Genomic DNA, 18,576 nt, shown 5'->3' with positions numbered 1-18,576 from the left:
GAGCTATGACAGAGATTTTCAGAGTGGTTTCAGGGAAACAGGTGCCCAATGCCCATTGTCTGCACAATGGGAGTTAGATGCTTAACTCTCTTAGGGTATGTCTACACTACGAAATAAGGTCAATTTTATAGAAGTCAATTTTTAGAAACTGATTTTATTCAGTCAATCGCGTATATCCCCACTAAACGCATTAAGTCGGTGGAGTGTGTCGTCAATATCGTGGCTTGCATTGATTTACAGAGCGGTGCACTGTGAGTAGCTGTCCCACAGTTCCCGCAGTCTCCGCTGCCCATTGGAATTCTGGGTTAAGCTCCCAGTGCCTGATGGGGCACAAACATTGTCGCACGTGATTCTGGATACATGTCGTCAGGACCCCCCACTTCCCTCCTTCTGTGATAGCAAAGGCAGAGAATCGTTTTGCGCCTTTGTTCCTGGGTAATCCACGCAGAAGCCATACCACGGCAAGCAGGGAGCCCGCTCAGCTCACCGTACGTCTCCTGGGTGCTGCTGGCAGATGCGGTACTGAATTGCTGTACAGCAGCAGCTCCTTGCCTTCACGGCAGACGGTGCAGTAGGACTGACAGCCGGCGTACGTCTCCTGGGTGCTCCTGGCAGACCTTGGTGAGGTGGATTGGGGCGGCTGGAGAGACATGGCGCTCCTCCTCTTAGAGCACCGAATGGGAGCCAGAGACTCCAGGTCATTCTCTTCTTTAGGTTTCGTCTCATGGAGATTCAGTCCTGCCTGGAATATCATGCGAGCTGGAGGCTTCTGCCTCAGGCTGCTCTCCCAGCCGGCAGCACCGCACAGTCACACCTACCCAGCTATAATGATTTAGACCAACTGAGAACCTGCCCCTCCACTTTTAAGAAACCTGTGTAACCCTTCTGCCAGTTGGAGTCGGCAGCAACAAGGGTCGGGTTCAATATCTAGGGAGTCCTTTTCAACAATGCAACACAACACCGGCTTGAGCCCCCAACTAGTAACCTGGGACAGTTACACATCCCCCGTTGGGCACCTCTAGAGGTAACACTTCCCCTCTCACAAGCACAGAGTCCGAGTGTAGAAAAGAAACTTTTAATAAAAAGGGGGAAAGTAAGCTGGTATTAACTTGGGAAAACACTGCAAGCAGGATTCATAACATAAACCATGAGCAAAACACCCACCCCAGAGTATGTTGGGCAGTCTCCTTTTGCCTCAGGTTCTTAAGTCCAGCAACCAAAAGTTCCTGTAACGTGCCCATCCCTTCACCACACCCCACTCACAGCTGTTGTCCTTGGTCAGCGAAGACCCAGAGTTCAGAGGTGCATCTGTGGCATTCACCGCCCATCCTGGTGGACGGAGAGAAAGGCACCTTGCTCTCTCCACTGTCCGGGCATTTGCTCTGGCCTCTGCCAGCCATCCTGCACACATCCACCCACCCACCCAGCTCCACTGGCCTTTGGCACCCATGACCCCTGCTTAGCAAGTGCAGTTTACTTGAGGGTGAGTTCCTCAGTCAGGGCATGTCAAGCACAGTTCTGCTGCCCTTGATTCACACAAGAAGGATACACAAACCCTTTATTACCCCTGCCCCAATAACAAAGTGTCTTGTGATCCAACACCAGCCAAAAGTCATCATTTGGGCAAAGCATTCCCATCATGCTATGTGCCTAGGCAGAGTGGGAGTGTGTGATGGTGTTCCCCAGGCTGCAACCTGGGACTGTGGGATGGCTGTGGCTCCTGAATTCACTAGCCTGGTGTGTCTCTCACAATGCTCTGCTAGTGACTAACAGCAAACCCCTCCAGGTGCTATCACTCAGTCCAGAAGCATGTGAAGCCCCACACCCAGCTAGATTGCATGAATGCTCCCAGAGCCACTCGTGAATCACACAAAGAAAGGCACCAGCCAGATGCCCCCAGCTCCCAGCCTTCTACCTCAGAAATATACCATCTTGCATTGCTAAAGGCATTTAGGCACCTACCGATGGAGACAGACACCTAGGGAGATTAATCAAAGCTCCTAAGTAAGCCAGGTGGCTAAATCCCATGGACGTTCAATGGGAGTTAGGCACCTAACCTGCTTAGGTGCTCTTGTAAATCCCACTGGGCACCTATTAGAATAGGTAGGTGCCTAAACCCCTTTATAATCCGTGCCCTGTGTCTATCTTCTCAAGTTCTAAGGCCTGGGCTTCACCTGAACTTCAGAAACATTACCCCTATCATTTGCAAAAGAGCCTATTGGAGCAAACCTTGGGTTTCTACAACTGATACACCACCATCTGAATCCCTCTGCAATAGCAACCACAGTGGACTTTATCCAGGGACATGTAGGTGCTTACAGGGTTAGGCAGCAGCTGAGCAGAGCTTCTGAGGGTGTAAATTTTGGACTTAGGCACCGAAATGCTTTTGCGGATTTAGCCCTTGGCTCCTGCTCAGTAGGGCTGGGTTTGGACAGGTGACTTAGAGGTGAAAGCAGCAACTTCATCTCTTATCTCCCAAGCCAGCCTGTCCCATCCTGCTCGACAATGTTTGTAGCTTCCACATGGAAATGGGGTGTGAACTGAGACCTCAGCTCCTCTCAAATGTTCAGGGGCCGAAGGCTCTCTATAGTTGCCTTATTGGGGCACAATCTATTCCCAGGCCCTGCCACAGCGTGGTGCACCAAGCATGGTGTGCCAGGGACATAACATCAGCCCAGGGATTCAGTTACTGAGAGCAACCAAAGCAATCAGACCAAGTGGGGCATCCCCTAGGAAACCCGTGAGGAGCACAGAGCAGTGATTATCCCCAGGGGGCACTAGCAGGGGAGAGAGTAGAAAACAGCTCAGCAGAAGGGACCCAATGTATCCTGGGTGCAAAATCACTGATTTCCCTGGAGAGACCCCTGGAGGAATGGGCTTGGCCCTCTGGAGGAACCAGTGACTGACTCTGCAGCATCCTGTGCAATTAGAGCAGACACAAGGGGCTGTGGGTGCTGCAGAATCTGGAACCGTACAGTGAACTTTCACTGCGGGCCATGAGCTGTGACAGGGATTTTCAGAGTGGCTTCAGGGAATTACGTGCCCAGCTCCCATTGACTGCACAATGGGAGTTAGGCAACTAATGTCCTTAGACCCCTTTGAATATCCCAGACTTAATATACAGAGATTTCTGTCTTGTCCCCTTGTATCCTAATTTTCTTTGCACCACGCTAACCCTCAGTGGCCAGATGATTAGCCCAAGGTTCTGAAGTCTGACATTTTTCACTAGTACGTATAGAAGCCCAGGTGGCAGCTGTGCGATCTTCCCTCGCTCCCCATTCCCCAGACGTGTGCTTCTCCCCTGCCCTGGAGGGACCCTTGCTATATAGGACAGAGGATTCCTTTCTGCATACTTCTGGACCTCTCTATAGTAATGGAGCACAAGGATGCAAATCTATTTCCAGTAATGATGATGTTTGTGTGTTGGGGACACGTCTTCTAGGAACCGCACAAAGACCCCCAGTCCATTTCTTAAGGCCACCATGAAGCCATCACAAGGCACAAACTTTGATGCTTATGCCAATATAGTCACTCACAGCCTAGCGGAGGAATGGTCCCTGTGCACCCCTAGGCAGTGATGAAGGCAAGGCTGGATGTTGAACACTGCAAAGCTCAGGGATGGATGTTTCTGTTTGGCCAATGATGAAGAGAGGGGCCATTTGTAAAATCTGACCATAGATCATTTTCCACTTGTCAAAGCCCTCAGCTGGCATTTTCAAAGAGGCCTCATTTTCAAAGCTACCCAGCTACCACTGACTGTCAGCTATCCAATGAATATCAGCCTTTCTCATGTACCCTGCTGGGACCAGATTTGTTCTGCACGATCTAGAGGTGAGGTGGTCCCTATCTCAGCTGAGATTGGAGCAGCCTTATATTTTAAAACCTCAAACTCATGAGTCTTTGGTCCTGGGGTCTGTGTCTGGCTCATTTTAAAGGGACAGGGCCATTTGTAGAACCCATGTCTGGATATGGCTGCAGTTTACAAAGCCCTTCAGTGTTAGGAAGGGCTCAAAAATATGGTTTTTGGATCTGTCTTCAGTCTTCTGGGATGATACTGTTAAAGCCTCTTCGGGGATATCAGACACTCAGGGCTAGATTCACAGAAGGAATTAGGGCCTGATTTTTTTAAGGTATTTAAGCATCTAGTAGGACTTTCAAAACACGCTTTGATTTCAACTGGATTTAGGTACCTAAATGCTTTTGAAAATCCCACCAGGCACCTAAATACCTTTAAAAATGTTGCCTTTAGGTATTCTAATGATGAGCATTGCAGCACCTAACATTTAGGCACTTAGAAAATCCCCATGATTCCTAAAGCTTGTGTTCGGAGCCCAGGCTCCCTGTTCAATGACAGGAGAGGTAAACACCTAAATGGGATCCACAGTTGCCAGCATGCAGTGGGGAGGTGCCTAACCTGACCACTGGGAGATGATGACTAGACGTGGGCGTGTCAAGCTCCACCCCCTCACAGAGATAGTTGCCTATGTCGAACTGTTGGGTGGCGCCTATCCCTGCTTGTGATGCATACCTGGGAACCCTCTCCTTGGGTCAGGCCCCTCCGGTGTTTTGTGTGAGAAGGAGAAGGCCCTCCTGTTTAACTTTTAGCCCAGTGGTTAGGGTACTTACCTGGCCATGGGGAAACCCCCAGTTCAAGTCCCCCCTCTGCCTGAGGAGGAGAAGGGATTTGAAGGGGGATCTGCCACCTTTTGGGTGAGTGTCCTAATCACTGGGCTGTGGGATATTCCGATGTGGGGCTCCCTCAACCTCTCCTGTTCAAGCTGTTCCACTTTGGATTAAATCATTAAAGAATCATTGGGTCAGAGAGGGAGAGAGAGCACATGAGAATTACCCTGTAGCCTGGTGGCCAAAGCACTCACCTGGGAGACCCCGTGTCCAGACCCCCTGCTCCAATAACTCTTTAATTATTTTTCCAGACTGGAACAGCTTCAACTGGAGTGACTGTGGGAGCCTCACATCAGAATACCCCTAACACTGATGACATGGACAGTGGCACTGCGTCCTTTCTCTGTGCAAGTCCTTGTCAATGTTGATCTCTCTCTCTACTCCATTCATCGGTGTGGTGCCAAAAGTCACTGACACGTCAGGTCCCAGAATCCTAATTTTTGAAAGAAGCCAGACGGGGAGAGTAATTCCAATGCACCAATTGCAGGGCTTTATTTGACTGGGAAAGGAGAGAAATGGAAAGAGGGTCAGGATCTGACATCAGTTTGGGGTTATCCTTAAGCCCTATCCATATCCCTAACCCATATTCAACGGGGACTTAAACATGAGTTTACCTTTAAACCTTCAATGGGGCCACTCATATGGTTAAAGTTAAGAACGTGCTGAAGTGGCTGTGGAATCAGGACCATTGTACAGAATATTCAAAGGAAATGAGTTTTAAATTCATAATCATGAGTGTTTGGAGCAGATCCTCAGCTGGTGTAAATTCTCAGGGATCTACTGACTTCAATAGAGCTATGCCAATTTAAATCAGCTGAGCATTGGCCTGAGGCCCGGCTTGACTAAGCCTTGTCTGGGATGATTTAGTTGGTGTTGGTCCTGCTTTGAGCAGGGGATTGGACTAGATGGCCTCCTGAGGTCTCTTCCAACCCGTCTGTGATACTTCCAAGCAAACCAGAGTAAGTTAAAAATGTATCCAGTCAAAACAGCTCAAAGTTCAAACACTAAGTGCGTTAGGATGAGCTGTTTGTAAGTGAGCGACAGAGTAAGATATAGTCATACAAAATCTTTGTGAAATAATGTGTAATAAGGAGTACTTACAAGAAAATCATGATCTGGACATAGACAATCATTAACAGGAAAAGAAGCACAATAATTTGCACAATAATTTCCATCGATTATTCATTATCTAGTGTGACAGGGTCGGGCCAGATGGCTACAGGAGAGTAGTAGAAGGCAGATATATTAGCCCCAGGTTAAGTAGGTCCCTTTCCCCTGGGTAAGGTAACAGGGAAGGTTCCAGAACAATCAGGAACCTTCTGGAGACAATTAAGACAGACAGGCTGATTGGCTGCAGGTGTTCTAATCAAGAAGCTGGTAGAATCAATTAAGGCAGGCTAATCAGGGCACCTGGGTTTAAAAAGGAGCTCACTTCAGTTTGTGGTGCACGTGTAACGAGCTGGGAGCAAGAGGCGCTAGGAGTGAGAATGTGGACTGTGGGAGGACTGAGGAATACAAGTATTATCAGACACCAGGAGGAAGGTCCTATGGTGAGGATAAAGAAGGTGTTGGGAGGAGGCCATGGGGAAGTAGCCCAGAGAGTTGTAGCTGTCGCACAGCTGTTCCAGGAGGCACTCTAGACAGCTGCATTCCACAGGGCCCTGGAGTCGAGGGCGAGCCCGGGTTCCCCCCAAACCTCCCAACTCCTGGTCAGACACAGGAGGAGTTGACCTGGACTGTGGGTTCACGAAAACGGCCAAACTGAGGGCTGCCGTGAAGCTCCAAGGTGAACAAATCCGCCAATAAGCTCAAGACCCACCAAGGTAGAGGAGAAACTTTGTCACACTAGCTAGCTAGCTCATGTAATTCACAATCAAATAGAAATCTATCATTATCACTAAATGAGGTTGTGGGTTAGGACAAGGAATGGTCCTGTCTGTCTGTCTCTCTAGCTAATCACATACTCTGCTTTTGTCTGTCATATATGAAGTGTACACAACCATGCACAAAGATGATATTCTAATACTACTAACAGGCCAACTTCTGAGATCCTTTCTCAGCTTGGGTGTGAGTACATCTACACGGGAAGGCGTATGGAACACCAGATCAGTGCACGTGATGGCACTTGTCCACTTACACCAGGGCTAGAACAAAATGACCCCAGACAAGAAGACAAGAAGACCCCAGACTCCAGTGTTCATGTCACTTACTTTAAAACAGTCTTTCCACCATAGCAAGAATGACACTGTTTTTACATCCCCACAACAGAACGGATGTGGACAAATTGGAGAGAGTCCATTGGAGAGCAACGAAAATGGTTAGTGGGCTGGGGCACATGACTTATGAGGAGAGACTGAGGGAACTAGGGTTATTCAGTCTACAGAAGAGAAAAGAGAGGGGGGATTTGATAGCAGCCTTCAAGAACCTGAAGGGGGGTTCCAAAGAGGATGGAGCTAGGCTGTTCTCAGTGGTGGCAGATGAAAGAACAAGGAGCAGTGGTCTCAAGTTACAGTGGGGGAGGTCTAGGTGGGATATTAGGAAACACTATTTCACTAGGAGGGTTACCTAGGGAGGTGGTGGAATCTCCATCCTTAGAGGTTTTTAAGGCCTGGCTTGACAAAGCCTTGACTGGAGTGATTTAGTCGGCGTTGGTCCTGCTTTGAGCAGGGGATTGGACTAGATGACCTCCTGAGGTCTCTTCCAACCCTAATATTCTATGATTCTATATTCATTTGTAGGTTAAAATAATAAAAAGATGACTAACATATTGTTAAGGTTCCTTCCCCACTCTGAACTCTAGGGTACAGATGTGGGGACCTGCATAAAAGACCCCCTAAGCTTATTCTTACCAGCTTAGGTTAAAAACTTCCTCATGGTACAAACTTTGCCTTGTCCTTGAACCCTATGCTGCCACCACCAAGCGTGTTACACAAAGAACAGGGAAAGAGCCCACTTGGAGACGTCTTCCCCCAAAATATCCCTCCAAGCCCTACACCCCCTTTCCTGGGAAAGGCTTGATCAAAATCCTCACCAATTTGTACAGGTGAACACAGACCCAAACCCTTGGATCTTAAGAACAATGAAATAGCAATCAGGTTCTTAAAAGAAGAATTTTAATGAAAGAAAAGGTAAAAGAATGACCTCTCTAAAAATCAGGATGGTAAATACCTTACAGGGTAATCAGATTCAAAACATAGAGCATCCCTCCAGGTAAAACCTTAAGTTACAAAAAGACACAAAACCAGGAATATACATTCCATTCAGCACAACTATTTTACCAGCCATTGAACAAAAGAAATCTAATGCATTTCTAGCTAGATTACTTACTAACTTTTTACAGGAGTTCTGAGTTGCATTCCTGACCTCTTTCTGGCAAAAGCATCACACAGACAGACATACCCTTTGTTCCTCCCCCCCTCCAGCTTTGAAAGTATCTTGTCTCCTCATTGGTCATTTTGGTCAGGTGCCAGCGAGGTTATCTTAGCTTCTTAACCCTTTACAGGTGAAAGGGTTTTGCCTCTGTCCAAGAGGGATTTTATAGCACTGTGGAGAGAAAGGTGGTTACCCTTCCCTTTATATTTATGACACATATCATTAATAATACAATAATATCCCAACAATCTACACATAATCATGTCAGTAGGAACTAAGCCATGCATAATCCTCTTTTGCACTCTTTTGTCATTGTGGGGAGCAAACCTTCAGTTCGCTCAGAAAACCCATCAAAGAGATGACATATGGATACTCCCAAGAAGGGACAAACATTGAAAATCCCATCTCACCAAACACTCACCATCTTCTCAGGCCTTTCCACCGCCAAAACCTCCTAAAACAAACAAACAAACAAACCAACCAAACTACCAATCAACCAGTTAAGCAAAAATAAGCTAAAAGCTGACAAACAAACAAACAAAAAACACAAAGAACAAATGCATCGATACCTCCATCTGAGTTTTTATCCCATGATATAAGAAGAGCCAAAGACCTCACCAGGGACTCTGCTATGACTACTGATTTTATAGGCAAGGGTCTCAGGTAGTATGGTGATCGGTAGCAGTATATGATATATTCCAATCTTATTTACATTGGTGTAAACCTATAGAAACTCCTTTTTTTCCTGAGTCATGTTTGTCTGTATCTTTACTAGTGCAAATACCCAATTCCGCATAAACAGAGTGCACAGTATTTTCTCATGGAGGCAATAATGTCATCAGATTTTATTTATAAAGAAATACAGAATGAAATTGCTACCGAAGGAGACATAGGGACATTTTGTTCTTAGTGAATAACCTCCAACCTATCTGTTTACTCAGTGCACCTTTGATCTCTTTGTTTCTCATGCTGTAGATGATCGGATTCATCATTGGTGGCAACACAGAATAGAGTACAGCCACTATGAGATTCAGACCTGAGGTTGAGCTGGAGGTGGGTTTCAGGTAGGCAAAGGTTGCAGTACTAAAGAACAAGGACACCACGGTGAGGTGAGGGAGGCAGGTGGAGAAGGCTTTATGCTCACCCTGCTTAGAGGGGATTCTCAGCACTGCTTTGAAGATCTGAACATATGACACAATGATGAAAAGAAAGCAGCTGAAGCCTAAGAATGAACTAAAGATGAGAAACCCAACTTCAATGAGGTACAAGTCAGAGCAGGCGAGATTGAGGAGCTGGGGGATTTCACAGAAGAACTGATCCACCATGTTGCCTCCACAGAAGGAGATTTCAAAGGTGATCCCAGTGTGCAGTGCAGAGTAGAGAATTCCAGTGATCCAGGCACTGGCTGCCATTTGGACACATGCTGTCCTGTTCATCACTGTCTCATAGTGCAGTGGTTGGCAGATGGCGACGTATCGGTCGTACGCCATGATGGTCAGTAAGGCAAAATCTGCTGAAGCGAAGAAGAAGACGAGAAAGACTTGGGCAACACATCCAGAATAAGAAATCGATCTGGTGTTCGTGAGGGAACTGGCCATGGATTTGGGGATGGTGACAGAGATGGAGCCGAGGTCTAGGATGGACAGATTCATCAGGAAGAAGTACATGGGGGTGTGAAGGTGGCGGTCAAGGGCTCTGGCTGTGATGATGAGAAGGTTCCCCAGCAGGGATATCAGGTAAAGCAGTAGAAACACCACAAAGTGTAAAATCTGCAGCTCCCGAATGTCAGAGAATCCCAGGAGAAGGAACTCGGTCATGGCAGTTTGGTTGGACATTTTCTTCCGCAGTACACTGTGCGATGTCTGTGGAGGGAATGAGAAAGACAATGGTCAGGATTAGAGCGACAGAGGGAATGGCTCTGATTCCCCTTTCCCTAATATCTCATTCTATGAATGTCAAAGGTGCACAGAACTCATCACTTACAATGAGTAGGTGTTGTTAGTGCTCCTCGCCTCTGACAATCAAGGAGTCACATTACCACACTAGTGTAAATTAGGTCAGCTCCTTTAAAGTCAATGGAGCTTCGTCACTTTATCTCATCTGACGATTTGGCCCAAGGTGTGGATTGATAAAATGCAGTATGAAGGATGGAACAAAGCACACTCCAAACCCAACAATTCTCACAACTTGGGTATGAAACTGATCAACTAAAATTCTAACACAGCCTGATTCTCACTTTGCAGGGCAATATGATGTTGACTCACCCAGCATCGTAAATAGCAGCTCATCTGTCATTTTTCCACCCCAAACTCTGTGCATAGAGGCTGGTTGGAAATTTTTCAGCTGTGTTCTTTTTAATGGAGATTGGTTTTTAAGCTAAATAACAACACATCTCAGAATCTGTCTGCTTTTCTCAAACATTTTGGGATTGTTTTGTAAAAAAAAAAAAGAAAACTTAAAAAAACAAACTATATTGGTTTTGGAATTAAAAAAAATCAGTTTTCAGCAGAAAGTTTTCATTTGCCAAAAACTGGGCGGGGGGTGGGGTGGGGAGCGGGGAATGGATTTAGGGTGTTCAGTGAAAAGTAAAACTTTTCCTAATGGGAGGAAAAATTCCAGTCAGCAGTAGGTATTTGATTAAACTGATGGGAAAGGTCTTAACCAGTTTGTATTGTAATTCATATTTATCATCTTAATTCTTCCCTGTATGTTGATCCCCCAACACATTTAATTGAAATAGCAAACTTCCTGTGCTAGCCTTTGTGGCTTTTTCCCAACGGAAGACACATTCAGTCATCCAGCACTAGGATTTTTTGGTCACTATCTATCTATATAGCAGAATCTAGAAGCTAAGGGCACAGGTATCTGAGAATCCTTTCAGCCTCATTCAGCGATTGAACTAGACTCAAACCGATTGCTCTCTGCAGACGAGCTGTGAGTAGCTGGCATTGAGCTGCACTGACATTAAAGGACTGATGCTGCGGGAAGGTGATTTATCCACGTCTATTTCCTGAGGGCTAGCAGGACTCACGCCCTAGAGCCCTGCACAGCTCAGAAGCAGAGATTCAGAGGCAAGGGCACAGAAACAAAGGTGATAACGCCAAAAGGGCCATTCAGACCCTCTAGTCTGACCCCAGCATAACACAGGGAGTACAATCGCCACCAGGGTTCCCTGATTCCAGCCAAGCTTCTGTGTTATCTGTGGGCCACGATTAAAAGATAAAAAGAAAAGGAGTACTTGTGGCACCTTAGAGACTAACCAATTTATTTGAGCATAAGCTTTTGTGAGCTACAGCTCACTTCATCGGATCTGTAGCTCACGAAAGCTTACTCTCAAATAAATTGGTTAGTCTCTAAGGTGCCACAAGTACTCCTTTTCTTTTTGCGAATACAGACTAACACGGCTGTTACTCTGAAACCAGAGTATGCATCCGATGAAGTGAGCTGTAGCTCACGAAAGCTTATGCTCAAATAAATTGGTTAGTCTCTAAGGTGCCACAAGTACTCCTTTTCTTTTTCTGAAACCTGTGATTAAAAGATAGCACCTAACCTGCTCAGATGCTATTGTAAATCCCCAAAGGCGCCTTTCTCCTTCTTCAGGTGCTTAAACCCTTTGTAATCCTGGGCCTGTGTCTATCTTGTTAACTTCCAAGGAAATCCTGGAAATATGGGTTCTAGTCCCATTTACCTCCTGTATGTCCTTTGGCAACATTGAGATAGACTGGCTTTAACTGGTGGTTCAACTCTGAGTCTAAAGGTGCTAGTGTGCATAACGTATCAACTGTGGCTGTCAGCTCTGCTGCTTATTCAATTTTGACCTTCCAGTAATTATCCCTTTGACACAGAAACAAACCCAGTTTCAAGAGAAAAAATGGTTTTGAAATTATGGTATTATTGAACAGTACTAGTGTTCCCCTCCCTTGTTTAAAGCTCCATTCCAAATTAGAGATGTTTGGAAATTTAGATTTTTTTTGTAGTAGTAGGAAAATGAGTTTTTTTGTAGGAAAATGAGTTTTTGAACTAAACAAAAATGTTCAGGGAAAGTATCTCCGATACTCAGATATTTGGTTTAGTTTTTCTTGAAATCTGCAAATCCCAATATTCTTTGGTTTGCAATGTGCAATTTCCAGTTTACAGTAGTTTTTTTAGCTGAAAAGAAATTAGTTGTTGCTTGCTAAACCCTGCAAACATTTCTGATTTCTGATGCAAAGTCATTGTCCACCTTCTTTTTCTCTGACTGTATCTAGATGTCTGACTAGACTGAGAGTTAATTCCTTAAAGAGTTCAAATTGTAATTTATATTTCAGTTCTTACATTCTGCTGAAAAGAAATCTGGCAGGCTCTAGCTGCTTGATAATAAAAGTCTTTAAAAGTTCCAATTACAATTCATATCTCTATTATTAAATTTGTCTGTACATTAATACCTTCACGTGTAGAATTGAAAGCAAAAATGTAGTCTGTTGGTCTTTGTGGATTTTTTCCCAACGTGCGATGCTTTTGATCCTCCAGTACCAGGATTCTTTGGTCATCTCTCTCTCATGCCCCCATCACTGTATTATCCAGCAGCAGTTTCCATGTCCCTTCGCTGGATTTCCTGAGTCTCTCTGCAGTTCCTAGTAGACAGGGATCCACTCCAGAGAGGGGTGCTCCCTGCTCCCCTCCTTGGACAGGCTTGGCTGGGAGATGAAGGACTAAATGGGATCAGAGACTGAAAACTCCTCCCAGCTCTAGAGCTGATCCTGTCTTGTGCAGGGTTCAGATATTGTCACAGCCCAGGATGTCCCTACTCTGGGGCTAAACAGTTGAATCCGGTCTCCAAGGCTTTACGCCCAGCTCTGATCTCACCTCTGGAGCAAACCACCCTGACAACCTGCCCAACTCTAACCCCACAGAGGGAGAACAGTACCCGCCCTTTATCTCACTTGATGGCAGCATCCCTGGAAGGACCCTTGGCTAAAAACAAGGCAGGGCAGAGGCCCAAAGCATGTCCCAAGGTGTTTGTAGAATGAATCATAGAATGAATGAATCATAGAATCTCAGGGTTGGAAGGGACTAAAACAGCGATTTCTAACAGAGACACATGATCCACAATAGCGAAGAGCCTTGTCGCACCAGAATCTCAGCTGGCCTGGAATAGCCTGTTCCTTCATTAACATCACGTAATCACTTCTGGGGGAGCAGAGACTTTTTTTTCCTCCTGCATTGTATCAGCAGCTCTAGAGGAACCCACAGCTCAGCCTGCCTTGTCTGACTGAAGTCATTCACCAAGAGGTACCCAGAGGTGAAGACTAAAAACTAAGGGCCAGGTCATGGGCTTGTGTAAATTGTTACACTTCCATTGAGTTCATGGTAGTTTGGCCTATTTACGCCAACTGAGAATCTGGGCCTTGGATTTCCGTCGAGCGATGTCAATTTACATCAGCTGGGGATCTAGCCCATTACACAGTTATAAATCCATATTTTTTGCCTGCCAATGTGATCCGAAGCTGATTCAAAAGTTCTGAACCCGTCTGCACTTTCTTAGCTCCTTGCCCCCTGGGTTTAATTACAAGTGTAACTTTTATTGGTGGCGGAGAATGGTTCAGTCCCTCTAGGGATAGAACTTTGGAGGAATTCAGTGTTGCACAGTTTTCAAGTATCTCATCTTCAACTTCTGTTGGGATGAATGGCCCAAATCTTTTTCTTTCTTTCTTTCTTTCTTTCTTTCTTTCTTTCTTTCTTTCTTTCTTTCTTTCTTTCTTTCTTTCTTTCTCAGCCATTACATTAATTTTTCTCTTACTACAGACAGCACTAAACTAAAAAGCTCAATGGGCTGCAGATGCAACGCTGCAAGACTTTTAAAAAATATTGAATTCACATTGGTCGCCCTGCAGGTGTAAATTGGCTGTAGCTCCTTTGGAGCCAATGGGCCTTCCGCCTATTCTGCAGAGTTTTAATCGCCCACTTCATGTTAATTGCCCACTTCATTTTAAGTGGTCTCCTATAATATGTGTGATCCCCTTATGCATAACAATCTGTCCCACCTTGTACTGATCATGGACACTATGGTTCTCTTCTCCAGACCAGAGAAAGAGCTCTGTGAAGCACAAAAGCTTGTCCCATCCACCAACAGAGGTTGGTCCAATAAAAAATGATACCTCACCTTCTTTGTCTCTCTCAAAATCTTGAAAAGTCTTGCAGGATGGGAAACCCATTTCCCACCCAGCTGCATTCTTCAGGTATTCTTCCCTGCTCTGTGCCTGGTTACCCTGTAGATCGAGATAACAATACAACTTAGCTGTAGATCTCAAAGTGATTTATCAAGCCGGGTCAGGATCATCATCCTCATTTTTCAGAGTGTACAGAGAGGGGAAGTGACTGGCTAGAGGTCACACAGCAGCTCTGAGGAATATAACCTGGGTGTCATGAGTCCCAGTCCCTTCGGGTATGTCTACATGGGGATAAAAGCCCTGTGGCATGGCTTCGGCAGGCCTGGGTCATCTGACTTGGGGTTGCAGAGCTTGGACTGTGGGGCTAAAAATTGCTGTGTAGGGTCCTAGAGCTCGGGCTCCAGCCTGGGTCCGAATGTCTACACAGCAATATTTCAGCCCCAGAGCCCAAGCCTGTTAGCCGACGGCCAAGGATGTTTGGTGAGGTGCCAGCTATGCCCGTTTATACCATCCGTGACTTTAACCGCTAGGACGCACTGTCCCTTCGCGGCGGGCAGCCCGGGCTAGGCTGACGGATGCCCCAAGGTCCTAACCACCCGTGACTTTAACTGCTAGAGCTCAGAGCTCCTTTGCAGCGGGCAGTCAATACTGACTGACAGGTGCCCCAATGGCAGCACTAAGAGCCTCTCCACACCCGTGACTTTAACTGCTAGAGCTCACAGCTCCTTCGCAGCGGGCAGCCAGGATTGACTGACAGGTGCCCCAAGAGTTTGCCCCGTGGAGGCGGCACAACTCAACACTAGGCTCTTAGTACTCTCACCTAATGGCCAGGCTTTAGAGCCAAAACGGCTGAGGTTCTTTAATTGTGTCGGCTGCTTTACAGTAAACCAGAGAAAACAAGTCAGGCTTATGCATAAATGGTTACCAAAATTTATTAAGCTAGATTCTAATCATGTGGTTACAAAATTGCTAGTGCCTACTTATTTAAATGTAGAGATGTTACACACACAAACAAGTTACAAAACTGAAGCCACAATCCCAAAGAAAGAAAACAAAGTCTAGAGCTCTATTTCAAAATATGTGTACACTAAAGATAGGAGATCAGGTGTGGGTGCTTCTTACCCTCCTTGCATCTCTCGATTCCAGCGGTGCCAAGCCAGGATCGGTCACTCAATTCCGCGGAAAGACGAATAAGGGACAAGGCGTAGGGACCCTCTTAGCTGCAGAAGCCTTGGGAGGCTGTCACTTATCTGACCAGCAGATAGATAGTGAAAAGCACTCCAAAATCATGGTGCTGTAGGTCCCCTACTTATACCTCTGTACTCCTTTATTCTCTTTCTCCTTTCTTATGCCAAATTGAGGCTGGTCTGTCTGGGTGACGCCAGCTTTCGCAAGAGTAGTTTACACTTGCAAGGGAGAGAAACAATAAGTGTTGACTACTGGACATTTCTTTTATCAGGGTAAATATTTTCCCAACTAGGATGTTGGTGTGTGTGCATCACGCTATTTAGTAGGGGCTAAAAGCCATGTCTGTCACAGGGCCTCTGCCTGCTGTGAGCTTAATCGTTGTATCTGCCCCCAGAGGCACATTGTAGCAGCACACCTGTGCTTCTCACAGCTTCAAAGGCTGTGCTGGAATATATGTTAAGTGCCCTGTTCCGGCTTCCTCCTGTGTTTCCAGCAATGCTGGTCTGAGCGGGGGGGGGCTGGCTGTCTGGCTACAAAGCCCCATGAGCTCGAGTCGGTGGATCCAGGGCAGCCATGGGTTTATTAATCCCTGTGAAGGCATACCTGAGTAATGTCGCTCCCTCTGGTCACGTAGCAATTGTGACCCTGACAGGCCAGCTCAGGTCAGAGCAATAGGCCGATTCACTTGTGTGTTGTTAGGGCTTCCCCTACCCTCCCTTGGTTCTTGTCATGCAGACAGAAAGCAGGTAGCCAGTGTCCAAACTGCCGGCAATGCATAACCCCAGCTCTTTACACCAACAGAGCTTCCTCTCCCTCCTCCTTTGTAGTGGGCTTAATTATACCTGTAGTGTACACCCCGGTACCCTGAACCCTGGTACCACCCTTGCAATTTATGGTCATATTCCGTTTTGGAGGGTCTTGAGTCTGGGGGCTTCGGTACCACCTCTTTTGTACCCCGTGGGAGGGGTAGGGAGTGAAATTATGCACCGGACAGGGTTACCTTTTTCATTGTTTTTTTGTGTTCCTTATAGCTTCCCCCATCTCCCTGGCCCCTCCCAACTGGTTACTTGACCTTGTCTTGGGAGAGGAGTCAGGCAGCCGTCAATTATACACTGTATATCAAACTCCCGCCATATCCAGCAACACTGGAACCCTATTTCTTATCTTTTCTCTTTGTATTGAAAAACCCCCATCTGTAGGCAGAAGCAACACACGGTGGTGTCCCCCCAGCCCCTTGTTCACATATGTTGATAAGGGTATAAGACACAAACAATTCTATTTTAAAAACCTCAAAATTCAAGTGGGCAAACAAAACCCAAAATTCTATCTCAGGCAAATAAACAGGACTACATACTATATTACCATCACTAACGTATGACTATCAAAGAAATGTTAAGTGTACTAATTCACTCAAGTGTTAATTTAGTTCAAAGGAAATGGGATGATATTGCCTTCACTTATCTGTAACCTGTTGAATGCTATCCCTTTACATTATGTATATCCCTCTACTTAATTAACCCTAGATCAAAAGTGTGAATTTACTTGATGTGTGAGCTTCATGAAAATTAAGGAAGGATTGTTGTCTGCTGTTACATTGCAATTTATATTGCATGTATCCCGGTAATTACGTTTGCCCATCAAATGCGATTGGAGCCTTGGAAATGTAAATGAAGAACATGCTACCTTCAAAGTATGGGTCATTGTGTTGGACAAAGGGAAATCCACAGACCCAGTCTGCGTTTAGTCATTAGAGGAAAAACCTATGCTGTGATGGAAACACTTGCCAGATTGCTTTCCGGGGAAGACAGCTGTGAGAACGGATCCAGGGAATGGTTCTGTCTCTCTGAGCTGTTTGGACACTTTCATGGAACATTCCAGATGCAAGCAATGTGCCAGCAACGCCCCTCTGCCATGTACATTGGTCAAACTGGACAGTCTCTACGTAAAAGAATAAATGGACACAAATCAGATATCAAGAATTATAACATTCATAAACCAGTCAGAGAACACTTCGATCTCTCTGGTCATGCGATTACAGACATGAAAGTCGCTATATTACAACAAAAAAACTTCAGAAACAGACTCCAACAAGAGACTGCCGAATTGGAATTAATTTGCAAACTGGATGCAATTAACTTAGGCTTGAATAGAGACTTAGAATGGATGGGTCATTACATAAAGTAAAACTATTTCCCCATGTTTGTTTATTTCTTCCCTCCCCCCCCCCGCCCCACTGTTCCTCAGTTGTTCCTGTTAACTGCTTGAAATGGCTCACCTTGATTATCACTGCAAAAAGTTTCCCCCCTCCCTCCCCCCAACCCCGATCTCCTGCTGGTAATAGCTCATCTTAATTGATCACTCTCCTTACAGGTTTGGTTTTTTGGTTTAGTTGTTTTCTCATGTTCTCTGTGTGTATATATATGTCCTCACTGGGTTTTCCACTAAATGCATCCGATGAAGTGAGCTGTAGCTCATGAAAGTTTATGCTCAAATTAATTGGTTAGTCTCTAAGGTGCCACCAGTACTTCACTTCTTTTTGCGAATACAGACTAACACGGCTGCTACTCTGAAACCTGAAAAGATGCAAGACAGAGATCCCCAAAGTTATCTTGGGTAACCCTGAGAGACTTATGGAAAACTAGCAGATACCACATCTCTGCTGTCACTTTGGACTGACAAACTTGGACTGTCCAAACCTGTTAATGTATTTTACCTGCTTTAAACTTTCAATAACTTTCATTTCTTTTCTTAGCTAATAAAACTTTAGTTAGTTTACTAGAGAAATTTGCTGCCAGCATTGCCTTTGCTGTGAGATCAAGAGGATCCATTGACCTGGGATAAGTGACTGACCCTTTGGGGTTGGGAGTAACCCAATAGAATGTGATTCTTTGTTTTAATAACCTTTTATCACAAAGTCCAGTTTATCTGGTTGGTAAGATTGGCTGGAGATCCTAGGGGACTGTCTGTGACTCCATGGCAATACTAATATAGTGATCCAGGAGTTCACATTTATTACTGGCTTGGTGAAATCTAATTACTGAATATACCACCAGTTTGGGGTGTCTGCCCTGTGTTCTGACCGTCTGACCTGCGATTGGCACTCATGGTTGGGAGCCGTTCCAGACAGCGTGACAGCAGTGACTGAGGAGGAATGGTCCAGGTGATCTGGACGCTAACATGGAAC

General features: G+C 45.6%; 1 protein-coding gene across 1 annotated transcript; it reads right to left on the bottom strand.

Moving 5' to 3' along the window:
* Positions 1-8,930: 8,930 nt before the first annotated feature.
* On the bottom strand, positions 8,931-9,890 carry LOC144275297 (olfactory receptor 14A16-like). The gene has a single exon (XM_077834505.1). The coding sequence runs from the start codon at positions 9,888-9,890 to the stop codon at positions 8,931-8,933; it is 960 nt and encodes a 319-aa protein (XP_077690631.1).
* Between the last annotated feature and the right edge of the window lie 8,686 nt (positions 9,891-18,576).

The sequence above is a fragment of the Eretmochelys imbricata genome, chromosome 14, assembly GCF_965152235.1.
Source record: "Eretmochelys imbricata isolate rEreImb1 chromosome 14, rEreImb1.hap1, whole genome shotgun sequence".
Taxonomy (NCBI): domain Eukaryota; kingdom Metazoa; phylum Chordata; order Testudines; family Cheloniidae; genus Eretmochelys; species Eretmochelys imbricata.
Note: the sequence above shows the minus strand (reverse complement) of the source record. Positions and strands in the feature narration are given on the sequence as shown.